Source organism: Scatophagus argus, chromosome 9 (assembly GCF_020382885.2).
Source record: "Scatophagus argus isolate fScaArg1 chromosome 9, fScaArg1.pri, whole genome shotgun sequence".
In the NCBI taxonomy this organism is placed as follows: Eukaryota; Metazoa; Chordata; class Actinopteri; family Scatophagidae; genus Scatophagus; species Scatophagus argus.
The window spans coordinates 19056832-19073444 of NC_058501.1; the positions used below are offsets into that span (position 1 = coordinate 19056832).

Consider the following 16613-nt stretch of genomic DNA (forward strand, 5'->3'; position numbering starts at 1 on the left):
GACAACTGAGAGTTAAAAAGCTGATGGTAATCTAAATAAATAAAAACACACACAACATAAATAAACAATCTTGCCACGTTCCTTAGATTTGTTTTTAAAGATACATTGCCAGTAACTGACAGCTTTGAAAATGGCATCACCAAATTGCCTCAAACCCAATTTGGCATTTCTGTATTATAATTTCTTGTTACTCACCTGACCGATGAACACAGTATTGATATATTAGGTTAATATTGACCGACATGTCAACTAGGCTGATTTAACAACAGTCATGCAGGGAGAAATCTGAAATGTAATGTAGAAGGGAGAAAATATCTGATTTGCTGCTCTCCTGCTGGTCTCTTAAGTCAAGACCAGCAGTTGTATTTCACTATGAGATCCGTTCACATCTGGCTTATAGTGGTATTCAGATCTTTTAATCACACATCAAGTAAATAAGTAAAATTCTCACTGAAGTAAGACTACAGGAAAATGTATTTAAAGTATCAACAGCAAAATGTCCCTTTTATGTTAGCCTATTAGAAATGATATTATTAGTACTAGCAGTGCTAGTTTCTAACTGCAGTGTATGGAGTCAGGACCCTTCGGAGGGTCTTTCAAAAAGATCATAGAACTGAAAGGTTGTAAAACACACAAAGTTATGAATTCATTGGTTTGGACTTTTCTCTAACTTTTATTGCTTTTGTGAAATGCATCTCATTGGTGGGACTGCAAACCACTTATAGATATCTAAACTGCAACAAAGACATAGACATTGTCAAGTATTTTTTAAAATACTTAAAAGCACTTGAGTAATTTTGAGCACTTAGTTACTTTCCACCACTGTTCTCTGGAAGCTAAACCTTCTCGAAAATGTGACAAATCCCTCACCTAACCACTTATGAAGTTAGCCAAAGTTTGAAAAAAATAAGTCTTTAAATTTCATAGCAAAATCTGACTCAATCAAATGAAGAATCACTTGAATAATCATGTAGTTTACCAGATATTTTATTTTAAACAATTCCAATTTCATTTTACATTTAACATTCATGACACCATTATACCTTAAAATATACTTTGTAAACCACACAGTATAGACATCCAGTTCATAATTCACTAAAATATCAGTAGCCAAAAGTACAAAGCTGCACATTTCAGCATGAGTACATGTAAAGTAATGCAACAGCAAACCTCCTTGTAACAGCTCAACATTTTGTATCATAAAGTGCATATAAAGTCATAGCTGTGTCACTCTCACAATGGCTTGAAGAGTCGATAATATGAGAATTTTTGGTAATAGAACACATGACAACGGAAATGTTATGTTGAGGCTCACTCACCCATTCCAACATTAAACTTTGCCTATAATCAGTTTAACAGAAGTAAGACACAAACTGTTTTCAGCTTTCTTGAAGAAGTACTAGAAGAACTAACATGAACATGGCTAAACAAATTACAAGGTGTTTAGGAATTTAAATTCATTTCTTAAAGCTTTACTGAGGGAAAAAAAAAAGTTCATTTTACTATCTAAGTTTAGTAACTACAAAGGTGATTTGCTCCTAAATGTGTAAGTAATGTGAAGACCGAGTTGCTTCTGCCATGTTTAGTTTATCGTCATTTACAAATACTGTTCAAAGCCATTTTTTTACTGGTCTTGAAACAGACATAAAACATGGGAAGTTTTGATAGAACAGAGAGAAAACCAAGGTTGCAACTTAGGCTTTACATAATTCCATACATATATACAGTACAGTCAGAATAGGAACATCAATGAGATAAATGGGTTTAACTTTGTGTTCTGCACTGCTAAGCTTTTTTTCCTTGAGGGACTGAAACTTACATAAAGCTCTGGTTATGCAATGACCCACACAGCAGCTGAGCACGCCGACGCTCGGTCACTCACAGCAGCAAGCTGATGGCCAGCAGACACAGTAAGGAGGCGATCACTTCTGTGTTAAGATGAGGACCTCTTGTGGCAAACGAGGGGACATTCATTGTGCCATTCAGCCATAGGCATGAGGAGGTCATAGTGGCGTTGCAGCACTCTAGATGACATGGTGGTTGTGTAGAGGCCTTGCATGCGGTTTCACCGGAACAGTTGGTGGTGCAACCTGCCGTCCACTGCAAATTGGAATCCACGGTCTCCTTTTTCAACTGCAAATGCAAAAGTGAGAGAGACAGAACAGCATAGGACCTGCAAGTGGTTAAAAGTCTAAACATGAGGCTGAAATATTTAACACTATCTTTTTTTCATTTTGTTGGTGTCCCATGTTTATTTATAGAAGCATAACTTTGTTTGTGCATCCTGCAGAAACAAGGTGAGAAAGCCAGTTGAAAGTGCTGATGTTTGGTAGTTTCTCACTCTTATCTATAGTCCATAAAACAAGTTTTGAAAAAAAAAAAAAAAAAAAAATCTAGAACTGAATTATTAAACAAATCAGAAAAACAAAGTGATTTGTGTTATAGTCTTTGATGGTGGCAGTTCTCACCTGACAATGTGGCTGTGAGGAGGAGCAGGTTTGCAGTGGTGCCGTTCCAAAATTTGTGTAGCAAGTTGCGCCAGTACATGTACCTTGATGGCATTTTTTCCCCTGATTAAACGGTGCATAAAAAAAGCAGTGGTTTAAAAAAAAAAAAAAAAAAAAAAAAAAAAGAGAGAATGAGAGAGTGGCAAGTATCCATCCATCCATTTTCTATACCACTTATCTGTCAGGGTCACGGGAGGACTGGAGCCTATCCCAGCTGACTATGGGCAAGAGGCAGAGTACACCCTGGACTGGTCGCCAGTCAGTCGTAGGGCTGACACACAAAGACAGACAACCACTCATACACACACTCACACCTAGGGCCAATGTAGAGTAGGCAATTAACCTCATGTGCATGTTTTTAGTATTGTGGGAGGACATGCAAACTCCATATAGAAGGGCTCAGACCAGGATTCAAACCTGGAACTATCCTATGACAATAAAAGTTCATGTCGGGGAGCTAATTGTTGATTTTTGAACAAAGGAGACAAAGACCCACACCCCTGTCTAAATCAGTGGAACTGAGGTGAAACAAGTCGACAGTTTTAGGTTCTTGGGAATCATCATCTCACATCGCATCATGGACATCTAACACATCCACCCAGTAAAGCTCAGAAATGACATCTTGACTGGAAAGATCAAACCGTCAGGGTTTGTGCATGGCCTAGGACAAAAAGGTTCTGTAGCAGGTGATTAAATCCCCCCAGAACATCACTGATACTAATTTACCAAGAATCTGTGATACTGGTGAGGCGAATGCATATAGGGCAAAGGATACTATACTGACAACATCCACTCCAGCCCCAGCCTGTTCAACCTGCTACCGTCTGGCAAATGATACAGCATGCACTGCCCTTCTACCTGAACTCATCCATCACACCTATAAAATGTTTATTTTTGTGATGTGATATTTATTCAATAGTTTATTATAATTATTGTTTTTTTATGTCAAGCATTGGAAACTTAAGTTTTCATTTTGTTAGATGATCTTGTGTTGCATCGGGACAATTAAATTAATCTTGACACTAGAATATGCATCCATTCACATATCAGGACACACTCACACATGCAGCCTTTTGTCCTTACATTATCGGGTGTGGTTTGTGGACTCATGGTAGTTGTTGTAGTGGCTGGTGTGGTTGTTGTTCTTGTTGTTGATGTAGTTACTAAAAATCACGCAAGGAAAAGAACAAAAGGTTAAAGAGATTTTGCTTATTTCGGTTCCTGAACTTTAACTTCAGACCAAAAGTGCACAAGTGTAAAATAAGTAAAACAGTTCTCAGTCATGAAACTGGGAGGTTGAAGATGTTCTTTACCTGTGCTTGTTGTCATCATCATTGATGCAAAACTGCCATTGATACAGTCAGTATAATTGCAGCAAATCATAGAGCAACCAGTATGAGAGGCGTTGACGCAGCTATCTGCACAGGAGGCGCTGCAGCCAACAGTGTACCACATGTCCATCTGTCTTATCAGCTGATAAATTACAGAAAGATACATTAAAAGACACATTTTAATTTCCTTCACCTTCTTTTCTTTCTACAAATGTCACTGACCCTTATAATCAGATGGTTTGATCAGAGGCTGTCAGTGTCGTTTGCCCCCCCTACCTGACAGTAGGCGCCAGCACCACATGAAGTGGCATTCCGAGTGGTGTACAGTGTGTAGCAGTCCGAGTAGTTACAGCCGAACGAGGGGCAGTATAACTGTGTTTGAGACAGATGAAAGATGAATGAAGATGAGAGGCTAGAGGGATGAATAGCAAGAAATAAGAAAAACACACAAATGCAACAATACTATTCTGTCTAACAAGGTTGACTTGCCATGCTCATTGAAGAACTTGATGTAGTGGTTCCATTCATACCAGAGATGCCACCTGTGACAAAAAGATAGATGTCATGATTAACAATGAAGAAAGACAAATAACAGTAGTTTTCTTGTATTATAATGGGAAAATAAAGCCTGTAAGGTGAACTGAAGCATCCTAGTGTTTGGTGAAACAAAACATAGCAGTAGAATTTGATGACTGACTGGTGGACATCATCGAGGTCGAGGAACCAGTGCCTGCAGTCGTGGAGACTGGGTGATGGTGTTCATTGTATTACCTCCAGAGGTAGACTGGGTCGTTGTCATTGTTGCGCTTCCAGAGGGGGCAGTTGGCTGTGTGGTAGAGCCTGCTGTGGTTGTGGGGTTTGTGATGCTATTGGTTATTGAGCCTGTGGTGGATGATGTGCTGCCAGCGGTCATCGAAGAAGACTGGATGGTGGCTGAGTTTGTAGTTCCAGGGGTGACAGAGTTTGAAACCTGGGCAGAGGTGCTGGCTGCTGTGCTACCAGAGGTAGGGGCTGTGGAGAGCTGGGAGTTGGTGATTGCTGTGGCTGAAGAGGTCATAATGGAGGACTGAGTAGTGGTGTTGATGGCAGCAGTGGAGAAATTGGAGCTTATGGAAGAAGTAGAGTTAACAGTTTGGCCTGACACTAATACTGATGGGAGAAGAATTCCTAAAAGGAGGAGGCGCAAGGTACCAATGGAGCCTGGAATTTTGGAAAATAAGAAAAATATGTATTTTAGTGAACAGAAACTGGAACATGTTAAATTTATTGCAGTTTGGTAGCTTAGATAAACATTTTTCATAACATTGAGTAAACTGCATTTGTCTTGCGTTGGTTAGCCTAAAAATAAAATATTAAAATGGCCAAGTAACAATTCTTACTTTTAATTGATACTAAAATGCCAACATTTGTTGCTTTGATTGGATGCTATTGGAAACCTTTTGCCCAGGAGGGAAATGCCATCAAATTCTACCTGGAAGTCCTCAGAGGGTAAAGCCCACTGACTTTTTAGTTAAGCTGTTGAGTAGATAACCATTAAACTTGATGTAGATGTTCATGGTGCTGCAAGGATAAATTATAATTACTTTAATGATCATCTGTCAAAGTTTGTCCAATTGAATATCTTAACGTTTATTCAATGGACCAACACAAAACTTTGCACAATCTCACCTCAAAAAAGTTGGGATGCTGTGTAAAATGCAAGTAAAAACTGAATGCAAAGGACTGATGTAATTTCACCTGCTTTGCAGGTTCCGAACAGGTTTTCTTTGAACATTGCTGTTTTTGTTGCCCCTGTCTCACTTTGTTTGAATTGTGCTGCTGCCATCAAATTCAAAATAAACATACATTTATAAAAAATCAATAAAGTTAATAAGGTATAACATTAAATATATTCTCTTTGTATTGTTCTCAACTGAGTATGCATCAAAAGGGTAAGCAAATAATTGCATTGTTTTATTTACATTTTACACAACATCCTAACTTCAATAGTATTGGGTTGTATGAGAAATTGTGAGTGTTGCCTTTAAGTGAAATAAATATATATATGAATATTAGATATAAGAATACTAAAATACTGAAAGTCATTTTCTGAATTCAGTGTCTGTCTTTGTTGTACATATTGTTTAGTTTATATAAATAAATTAAATATAAATTGAGCATGAGCACGCATATGACTGCTAACAGTGAATTTACATACACAAATACTCACTCATACGTGTGTCTTTTAGAAAAGTGGTAGAGGCCATTATCACATTAGCAGAAAGGGAGAGAGCTCTCTGTCCGGCCTGCAATGAGGACATATCTAGCAAAATCCTGGCAGGGGGAAGAGTAAAACAAATAATTAACATGAATGAAACAGCTGATATTCTGCTATCAGTGTCCACAGATAGACACAAGTACAAATCTCGGCTTACAGAATAAACTGAGCAATAACAGACTTAATTTATGTACTAACAAAAGGCCTTTGTGATGGATGGTGATGTGGGCACAATTCAAACTGTTTACCAAAGCTAATAAGTCTCTGAATTACAGCCTTGCCCATTCATTGTAAACCACCTCACTAGTCCTTTTGATCTGTGAGAGCCAAGTCATCTGTGGCCTCCTCTTTCCACAATCCTCCAATTGTTCTGGTGAAACTGATCTCGTAACTGTTTGGTTGAAAAGAGACTGATAAATGAGAGACTGAGATTTAAAGTTGTACTTTATTTCTCACATTAGTGGCACCTAGAACCAAAGCCTCAAAACATTTTAAGTTTAAGCATCATAAACAGTTCAGCAGTGGTCATCCCACTCACAAGGTCATTCCTGCTAAAATTAGTGAAGTGTAGTGGCACACAATTATATTACAAGTGTCACTCTTCGCAGTGGTTTATCAGTGAACACAATCAAAATGTGTTTGTTCCTCTACCAGCCCCCTTGGGAGAACCACTAAGCGGCATGGCTTGTTATTTTCCTTTCTCCCTTGGATCGCAACTCAGGCTCCCTGGGGCTTTACTCCCTGGAAACTGAGTGACAACAGTGGCCATTTTGGCTTTCATGTCAAAATGCAGAGTTTAATTGGAAAACGTGAAGATATTCACTCTGATGTACAATGCGTCAAGAGCCGTGTTGAGGTGGTAAATTCTCGTGCCATAAATCACACCTTCCCGCTGGCCTTTTGCATGAACTTACTGTGTACATTTTCATCAGGTTGTTCAGGTGAATTATGTGATTCAGATTTTAATTACATGATTACCTGATGACAACATAAGAAAATGTCAATAGTTTTACCTGGTTTGAGCTTTCTTTTTTCTCATTAAATGACAAATTCTTGGATTAACAATCTGATTGATAAATATTTCTCAAGCACTTGCACTTTATTTAAGTTCATCCAGTTCATGCTACATTATACTTCTCTACCATTTTACAGAGGAAAAAAAAACTGTACTTTCTACTTCACTACATGTATGTAACTACTACAGTTACTTTGGTTTTACATATAAAACATACTTGAATTAAATATGACCATTGTTTTGATTAGAGGCCCACATACACTCAGATGTTTTCAGTTACGTTGCTGGTCAGAGCTGCTTGGGTTGATGCTCTGCTCGGATGAATTAGGGAAACCCTGATGTTCAGAAAAGAATATTTTTTTATTTATCTGGTTGGATCTGACACTAACTTTGTATACAAATTATTATCTTGAGTATAGAAAACAAAAATATATTAAAAAAATATTGTTCATCTTTTTGGAGTTTGAAGACTTCATAATTTAAAGATTAATGGAGACCATTTTGCATCAGATCACAAGCACTTGCACTTTTGATACTTTACGTAACCTACATTGTACTCATAATACTGTATTCAAGAAGAATTTTAAATGTTTTAAATGTTACCTGCACTTAAAGCATCTGAATACTTCTACCACTGCTGAATAGATAAATTTGCTCCCATATATCAAAAAAACAAAAAACATCAAATTTGCTCTATTTAACTTGCTCACCAAATTTATCATATAAAATGAGTGATGTTTGGGAACTCACCTGCAGTGCAGTTTTCTGTCAGCTGTGGTTGAAGTGAATGAGCTCTCTCACACACACACCGTCTGTGGTGTTCCCTTTCTCTGTCACCTCCCCCCTTCGATTCCTGCCGACAACAGGAAAGGAAAGGAAAGCTCTCACATGCACAGCTATACCAGTGTGAGAGGAGGAGACTAACAACCTGTTGTTGCTGGGTGGGTCTTAAGATGCTTCAGAATTGATGAGGTAATGTTTCAAAGAAAAACAAATTTGGGAATTTTCAAGTTGTTACGGGTTTTCAGTTATGGTCAACCCAAAAGAGACCAAATTAGATTATCAATTTAATGACTTGAATTCAGTGGAAATGTAAAAAACTGTTCAAGAAAATTGCATTAACAGGTAAATAAATACTTTAAATGACATTTTACCATTTAATAGCACTTTACTGTATCTCAGCTCAACATAATTAAAAATATTCCATCACATAAATACATCACAGTTTGGGTTGCTTTTATGAAAGATACCTTAAATTGTGCACCCATAAATCAAAGATTTACAAAATTAACTCAGTGGATTAAGCCTTCGCTAAGCCTATAAGAGTACAGGTGAGATTTCAGTGCCCTGTGGGCTGATTGTATAGGGAACCTCCTGGTTTCTGTTCAACACAAAGTGAAATCAGACTCCCACTCTACTGCCATAAAGCCTCCACAGACTACAATTACCTCTTTGTGGCCAAAAGAAACGTAGAATTCTTGGGCATGGCACAAAAGACACTTGCACAATTCAGGTGACAGAAGTCCTTCCTTTTTCATCACAGCTACATGGAAATTGTGTCTGCTATGCATGGCTTATTCAAGGTGTTGTTACTAAAGATACACACTAAGAGTTTGAGAGTTTTTTCTGAAATTCTGTAAGTAGTGCAATTAATTCTGGCTTTGAATTGTATTTATAATGACACATTATTCTAATTTATGGAGCTCTCTATATGCAGTGTTTACCTATTAGGATACACTTAATATATAATAATGACATAAAGACCATGAGGTCCAAAATAGTACTCCTTAATTTAATCTTAATTCAAAAAGGTTCACACTTTCTGTGGAAAAGGATCAACAAAAAACTGTGGCAAGAATCGTAGCATGGCAAAGCAAGGCATACCTGACATGGAGACCATACAACAATCCAACCAAGAGTGACTGGGAAGACAAGGACCACATAGACAAGACAACGTGAAACAGGTGAAACACATTAGGAGGGAGAAATTAATCAGGACAAACAAAAGCAAAGCTACATGAAACAGACACACACAGTAGAAGTGACATTTTCAAAATAAGACAGGATAAGACAAAAACCTGGAACATAATACATGGAAACACAAGACACACATGGATCAAAAATCAAAAGACAAAACATAACGTAAACACAAGACATGACAGTATGAAACAGGGACAAAATCCAGTGTTTACTTCTTTAATTCACTCTAAAGTTCAGTTAACTAATCTGAAATTTCAGCATTCTCAGTTAGACAAAATAAAACTCCTTTTTACTACAAAAGTCCCTCTTTTTTCTCCTGGACAGTGTTTCTTAGCTGAGCTGCAGTATGGGGAAATTACAGCAACACAAAGTGGATGTTTCACAGTAAAAGGACTAAATATTGAAAATAACCACTTAATTTGTGTAACTCAGTCTGCTGAAATCTCATACAGCTTCAAATGAACTTTGAAAGAGGACTGTCCCCCATCACTTACATTGGAACTGTTTTAAGAAGACATCTTTTCATGGCCAGTATGGACAGGACTGACTTTTCCATTAAAACAATTTATTAAGTGGGGGCCAAGTGGGCTATACATTTCTTTTTGTCAGGTGCTGGTGTCTGGAAAAAATATCAGCTTGTCCATCTCAAAATTTATGTGCCCACACAACTTCTAACACTACGACTGAGTATGAAGTTGTACTCTTTCAGTATTCATACAGAGACATCAGTGCTGTTTTAAGACAGATTTGAAACAGTGTTATCTCCTCCTCTAAATGTCAGGTTGCAAGCAAAATTCGTTTAGAATCCCTAAATATACAACCGCAACTTTTATCAAAAAAAGTTGTATTGACTCAGGTGTTTGTTTTCACAGGCCGCACGTGTACATTATACACATTACATACATGCACACCTGTACATATCGAGCTGTATATCTTCCATATGTTTACAAAAACATTCACAAGAACAGAGTAGTTTATTTCGTGATCAACAGGTTATGGGTTATGTAGGTTATGCTATCAACATGATATCTGTGGCAGTTGGGTCCGTTCGTTTATTCTAATATCACAAAACTACTGTACACTACACACCACAGAGACTCTTTGCATTTTCCCAAATATATTACAAATAATTTTATTTTGGTCCCTTCAAACAAATATCTTTATAATTTGCATTCCAAAACATTCTCTGCTATTGTCTGATAATCATATAGTCAAATGAGTGACTGTAAGATGCTTAGATAACTGAGACATCACTGTTGTTGTCTGAAGCTGGGCATTTAGTATTACTATGTGATTGCTTTTTAGAAGTAGGTGTGTGTGTGTCAGGACATGAAAAGAGATGAGAGACTGAATGAATGCAGACAACAGACATACAGTACACAGCACACCTAAACAGAAGCTGCCTATGTATGGGCTTAATTTATATGCCTATTCACACGTAACAATTACGATCACATTTCACTCGAATGCCCTGCTTTACTTTGAAACCTAAGACTCTATAGTACAAGCAATAGAATAATTAACTAGGAAGAAAAGCCAGCCCTTTTCACACTTGGTTTCCTTAGAGTGAAATATACAATGCATCAGTTAAGGTGGAACAAATATATCTTTAATAATCCTGTTTCTGATCATCACCTGCCAGAAACAAGCAACACACACACACACACACACACAATTTTTCAAATGAAAATAATCCAAGTCAACAAGGTCTATTTGACTCCCAAAACTTTGTATATATCCATCCATCCATCCGTTTTCCATACCGTTTTCTATCCGTCAGGGTCACGGGGAGCTGGAGCCAAACCCAGCTGACTATGGGCGAGAGGCGGGGTTCACCCTGGACTGGTCGCCAGTCCTTTGTATATATACCGCAGGAAAAGTTTCCAGGATCCAGAGGTTGGAATTATTTCAGTTCCCCATGAGCTTAACAATGATGAACAAAACCAAACCAAGGAATGCAAATCATTTTATTCATTCATAGTCATACTTCTCATGGTTTTGAAATGCTGAACAAAGGACACAGTGTACATACTGAGCAAAACATTAGGCAACAGCCTTTAGTGTAAATATGGTAAGTGCATAGCAGGACAGTGACCCATCTTGCTCCAGCACACTGGGATACAAATGAAACGGTTATTAAAAGGTTAAACTTTCAACTTTAAGCTCTAATATGAGAGTGTTAACATTCACAACAGATAAATAATGATTAGATAGGAGTTCCTCTTTTAAACACATAGCAAAATAAAGCATTTTTAATTTAACTGAAAAGACATTTTAGGATGTGCAGAACTTTCTGTCTGACAGACAATATAGTGACTGATGAATATTCCCTTATGCACTTTCTTTTTTGATAAGACGTAAATTTGTCATCCACATAGCAACATTTCTGGATTTTATGGTTATATATGATATGTCAAATTGCCACCATGTATACACAGATCAGAGGGCCCACAATGGTAACATCAACAGCTACCAAAAAAGTTCTAAGTTGTAGTTAGTAAGTACAATCCTAAGACATCATCAAGATGATGTTCTGCCAGGCCCACGCTGCAGCCATACACACACTGTCTAGTTTATAACCTTTAAAAGAACCCCTTAGTTCAAGGCCGGATCACCAGACAAACAAAATGGGAAACTGCCCTGAGGCTCCAAACTGTGAGGTGGTTGTCCAAAAGCTGCAGGATCACAGTGTCTCAATTTATTTGAGGTAATTAGATTCATTGATCATTTGTGTAATTAACCCTGTGTGGACCACTGAATCAAAAAATGAGTAAAAAGTCTTTTTTGGCTCCCTTTTCTACATTTAGTGTCCATTAGTGGTGTCTTAACAGTGTTTCTCTGTATGAAAGGGCTTTGATTTCAATGATCAGTTGATATAAGCACTCTTAAACCACTGGTTCAGTCTTTACTAACTAATGTTGTTTATTCACTATTGTTCAAACTTTAAAATCTAACTTAATTTTAGGGAAATGATACACAAGATGTCTGCAATATTTCTGTTTAAATAGGGCAGTTAAAAGCAGCCTAATATATTAGTTTGTTAGTATAGTTCTTGCCTTTATAAGAGAGCAGATAGAGAAGAAACATGTTAGTTAAATAATACTTAAGAACTGATCCAAGTGGTTAAATTTGAAAAAGTATTCAGCTCTAACAACATATGAGTTGACCAATCTATCTCATGAAAATTGACCGTAGTGTGCTTGTTTGCTCAGTTATATATTTGTGTATTTGTTCATCACTTTCCACTTTTATGTGTCACTGCCCACTTACTTTATACCTGTTTTATTTGATCTTTATGTAACCATGTCCATATGCCACCTTAGGGGATCATCATAGGAAAAACAGCCTAAAGGCTAAAGTCCCTCAGATTTTAATATTTTACTCAATTTAGAAAATATGAATGAAGAGTTAGACCAATGAAGAGCTGGAAAAGGGTGTGTCATGAATTAAATGGGAAATAAAGAACATATATGCAAAGTTTGGGCTGGATTTTTTTTTTAAAAAAGTGTTTTATTATTTTTTATTTCTTATAATTGTGTCAAAAGACAGGCAGAAAAAATGGATCTTATCACTGAGTCCTCCAACAGGGGCAACAGTTGCATTGCATGTGGAGGCTCACAGTGTTTATAGATAAGGCTCAGTAGACCAAATTAAGCAGACTGGATGCAACTGGACTGTGTAACTGCATGACTAAGAAGATTAGACAAGATTTACCTACCCAGCAGTCGTCAGCAGCCTTGTTCACATAGATCTGGTGCATAGCAACAGGTCAGTGAGCCCTGTGCGCCACATTAGCATTTCATCAGGGACTTAGACAAACCCACAGAGAAGAAATCAGAGCAACCACTTCCTCATGACCCTACATGGAACTGTTTCCTCCCATCCTACAGTTGAACTTCTGGCAAAGGTCAGTGTTCGGCTCGCTCGACAGTATGCTTCCATCTATGTTTCTGTTTTTCTGTGTGTTTGTTTGAGCATGAGGTCATAGCAGGATGGCACCCACCTACATATGGCATAGCCTACTTTCTTTACCAGCCTTCACTGGATCCTTTGGACTCATTAAACCACAGTTCAGTAAAACAATGGTCATTAGCACACTTAAATGCAGAGATAAATATCATTACAGCTGAATTACTTCACCCCTTTATGAACCATAATCAGTGGTGGAGATAATATTCAGATTCTTTACATTGTTGTATAGTCTAGACTATATAAATAACTATAGTATGGTATTATTCATGTATTAATGTTGGGACTGCAGATATTACTTTCATTTAATTATGAATTAATCTGCTCATTTTATTGACTATTTGTTCTTTTGTTTGGATTTTGAGGTATAAGTGAGAATTTCCCGTCACAATTACTCACAGCTTAAAGTGACATATCAAAAGTCTGATTTGTCCGATCAATAGTTTAAACCTCAAAATTATTCAATTAACTGTAATGCAATGCAGGTAAAAGCAGCAAACTGTTTGGAATTTTTGCATAAAAAAATACTATTACAATTAATTAATTGCCAAAATGACAAATGGTTTTTAAAATGGAAGTTTCACAAAATCTTGTGAAGTAGTGACTATAACTGTAAGGTAAATGTAGTACTAGATAACTGAGACTAACTGTATTTTCCCCCTAGTCAGAATAGGACAACGTGGGATGAATATGGTTCAGCATGACGGCATATATCCTGTGGACTGTGTTTACATGGACATTCAAGGGGATACTATGCACCTGCAGGTTCCTTTGGGTGAGTGTATGTTCTGTGAAATTTGTTTTTGGCTATCTTGTCAGTGATATGCTGTGACAAGAGTGGACACTTATGATGAATATAAGCTGCGTTTATTTCCACTGCAGATATGTCCCTACAACGCAATCAAATTCTTGCCGAGAGAACAACACATCCCAGAGGACACAAGCCGACAGCTGAAAAAACTTGTGTGTAAGAACTGCACTACTACTAAACTAAAAACTATCACATCTGTCAGGGTTAAACGTAAACCAGGAACGAGCTTTCTTATCTAGATTATGGAACCAAAGGTCCTCCTGCATTGTATTGTAAATATGCTTTACATCTTGTCAGCACAAGTAGAGATATGATGTGATGAACTCACTTGACTTTATCTGTCAGGTTCTGAAAGTAAAGGGATTGCAGCCATACCAGGCAGTCCTGACCGTACAGCTGCACTTCATAAAAGACTAACCAAAGCTGAGAAAGACATCCTGTCACTCAAGACCAGGATTGCCTGTGAGAGAGCATCATGGGAAAGGAGGTTTGCAGAGTTGCAAAGAAAACAGGAAGAGCTACACAAACAGGTGTGCCTGTGAATTTGTTTGGGGGTGTAGTTGAGGTTGTGTCGATGACTTTAATGTAATTAATGATAGCTTGTCTCATTTTCCTTAGATGGCCTCTCATGCTGGAGTGTTGGTCAAAGAGGGCAGCCGTAATAACCAGGGAGAGTCAGAACTCGACAATGGAGAAGTCTTTGAAGAGTGTTCAAGTACATGAGTATTACTCACTGAGTTCATTCAGTCATTTCATACATGTTTTGAGTCCAATAACGATGGCAACTGCTATTCTCTAATGGACAGGCTGTCTCTCAAGAACTTTTGACCAACACACAGGTCATGAGGTGCCATCAACAGGCCACACTTGCACGAGCAGTTGGTCAGGCAGCCAGTTATCCGTATCATCAGCACTGAGCTCAAGGCTTGCCTCCTCCTCATCTCCAGCACCCAGGTACAGCCCATATGAGGAGACTGTCTATTCTCATGTCTGTGCAGAAAATATCTTCACAGGCTGCAGGCGTGCAAAGCTAACCTAACTGGTAGCTGGCGAGTGGTTTCCCAAAATGTAACATTTCCCCCAAAAATGTCAAACTACACAATGTGCTTTATATATTTAGCATAAATAACAATTTTTTTTAATTTTATTTCACTTCAAACGTTAGGTTTTTGGGATAAAAGTACTTAAAGTATGTGATAAAAGTACTAAAAGTAAGCCTACTACAAAATTGATGACATCATCTCTATTGTTGTTGTATGGCTGACCTGAAACCTCTCTTCCTCCAGTGTGAGATCATGGAGGTCATCCCAAGGGCCTCACAGGGCTTTTGTACCGCACTCTCCCATGGACCTGGAGCTGGGTCACCGGGTCAGGATCATGCTGCCATCTGGTCGGATCAGTACCGGAACTATTCGTTTCCTGGGCTACCTGCAGGGGGAGGCAGAGCTCCACCTTGGGGTGGAGCTGCAGACACCTGATCATGGATTGCATAACGGTAGCCACAGAGGACACAGCTACTTTGAATGGTAACTGATCTAATTTCCTGAGAACACAAGCAGCATGTAGAGTCTTAATGTGTCTCTCAGTGATGTTTACTGGGACAATTCCACTATTTTGTAAGACAATTCAAAACCTCCCTCGAACACTTTGCAGATTTACACGGTGCATTTATTTGCACTGATGATGTTCTGGCAGGATAATTTTTTTATTTAAACGATAAGTCCCAAAGCCTGGGTTAGAAACAAGCATTACAAGGCATTACATTCCAGGCGTTCGGTATGTAACAGCCAGACAATTCCTCCAAACATACCTGAGCAAATTATTTGGTGGCAGAACTGAACATTCCAATCTCAGGCTAAGGTAAACTTGGCATGCTCGAGTTACAGCCTTTAAGAAGTGAGATGTGATCTTAAGATGTGTGATGTGTGAACTTACTTGCCTACAGCAATGAAAATCTGACTCATTTGTGGAAATAGGACGTCAACTAGTTTTTCTTCACAAGCCTGTGCCTTTTATTTTGATTTTCCTCAAGAGTTTATCCCATTGAGTTAAGGAAGATTTGATTTTAAATTAACTTTGCCTGTCATTTTAATACTTATTATGATTTCTATTTATGTCCCTTTCAGCAAACCTGGCTACGGTGCCTTTGTACCATTCCACAAGCTACTGATGGCCTGGGAATGACAAAAGCACAGACTGTCATCATCACCATCATCATAATGAATTCAGAACAGTAGTTACAGCCATGGATTTCAGTGAGATAAATCTTTGTATCAAGTTTTGTATGTCATGTGTGTCTTATCTGTTTATTCACAATAATAAAATATCATTTCATCAGTTTCATGTGAGCCTGGACAGATAGTAGAGCTGCGGAAGGTAATTGCTATTCTTTTGTTAAGATAGATGGTGTACTGATCTGCTCACAAAACGAGCAAAGCATTGTCTTAGTTTCTCAGGGAAATACTGGATCTTAAGCTGAAGTTCAGGCCTGGCTAAAAAAAAACCCTCCAAGAATGACAATTATGGGTCTTTAAAACCCGTTGAGCACTGTGATTTTTTAAAATTTTGTCTGAGTCAAATTGTTTGTCTCAGCATGCTAACGTACACACAATGCTAATGCTAAGATGTAAATGTTTAGAAGGTATAATGTCCACTATGTTCACTGTGTTACCTGAGCATGTTAACATGCTAACATTCACTAACTAGCACTAAACACAAAATATAGCTGAAACTGATGGCAATC

The 16613-nt window shown here is 37.9% G+C and overlaps 2 protein-coding genes across 3 annotated transcripts; one reads left to right on the forward strand and one right to left on the reverse strand.

The window, feature by feature from the left end:
- Nucleotides 1-969: 969 nt before the first annotated feature.
- On the reverse strand, nt 970-9072 carry LOC124064494 (cell wall integrity and stress response component 4). Of its 2 annotated transcripts, none has more exons than XM_046399017.1 (10): nt 8995-9072; nt 7861-7963; nt 6048-6123; nt 4610-5038; nt 4328-4380; nt 4115-4210; nt 3821-3980; nt 3591-3670; nt 2469-2570; nt 970-2133 (listed from the first exon to the last, which is right to left on the reverse strand). In XM_046399017.1, exons 3-10 carry the CDS (start codon nt 6082-6084, stop codon nt 1879-1881), a joined length of 1212 nt encoding a protein of 403 aa, XP_046254973.1. In that variant the 5' UTR covers nt 6085-6123; nt 7861-7963; nt 8995-9072; the 3' UTR covers nt 970-1878. The 2 variants fall into 2 exon arrangements, with proteins under 2 accessions (XP_046254973.1, XP_046254972.1); XM_046399016.1 differs by having other exon boundaries at nt 6048-6151.
- Nucleotides 9073-15210: 6138 nt separating this feature from the next.
- Nucleotides 15211-16207, forward strand: LOC124065200 (tubulin-specific chaperone E). Its single transcript, XM_046400377.1, has 2 exons — nt 15211-15396; nt 15997-16207. Exons 1-2 carry the CDS (start codon nt 15215-15217, stop codon nt 16052-16054), a joined length of 240 nt encoding a protein of 79 aa, XP_046256333.1. The 5' UTR covers nt 15211-15214; the 3' UTR covers nt 16055-16207.
- The last annotated feature ends 406 nt before the right edge of the window (nt 16208-16613 follow it).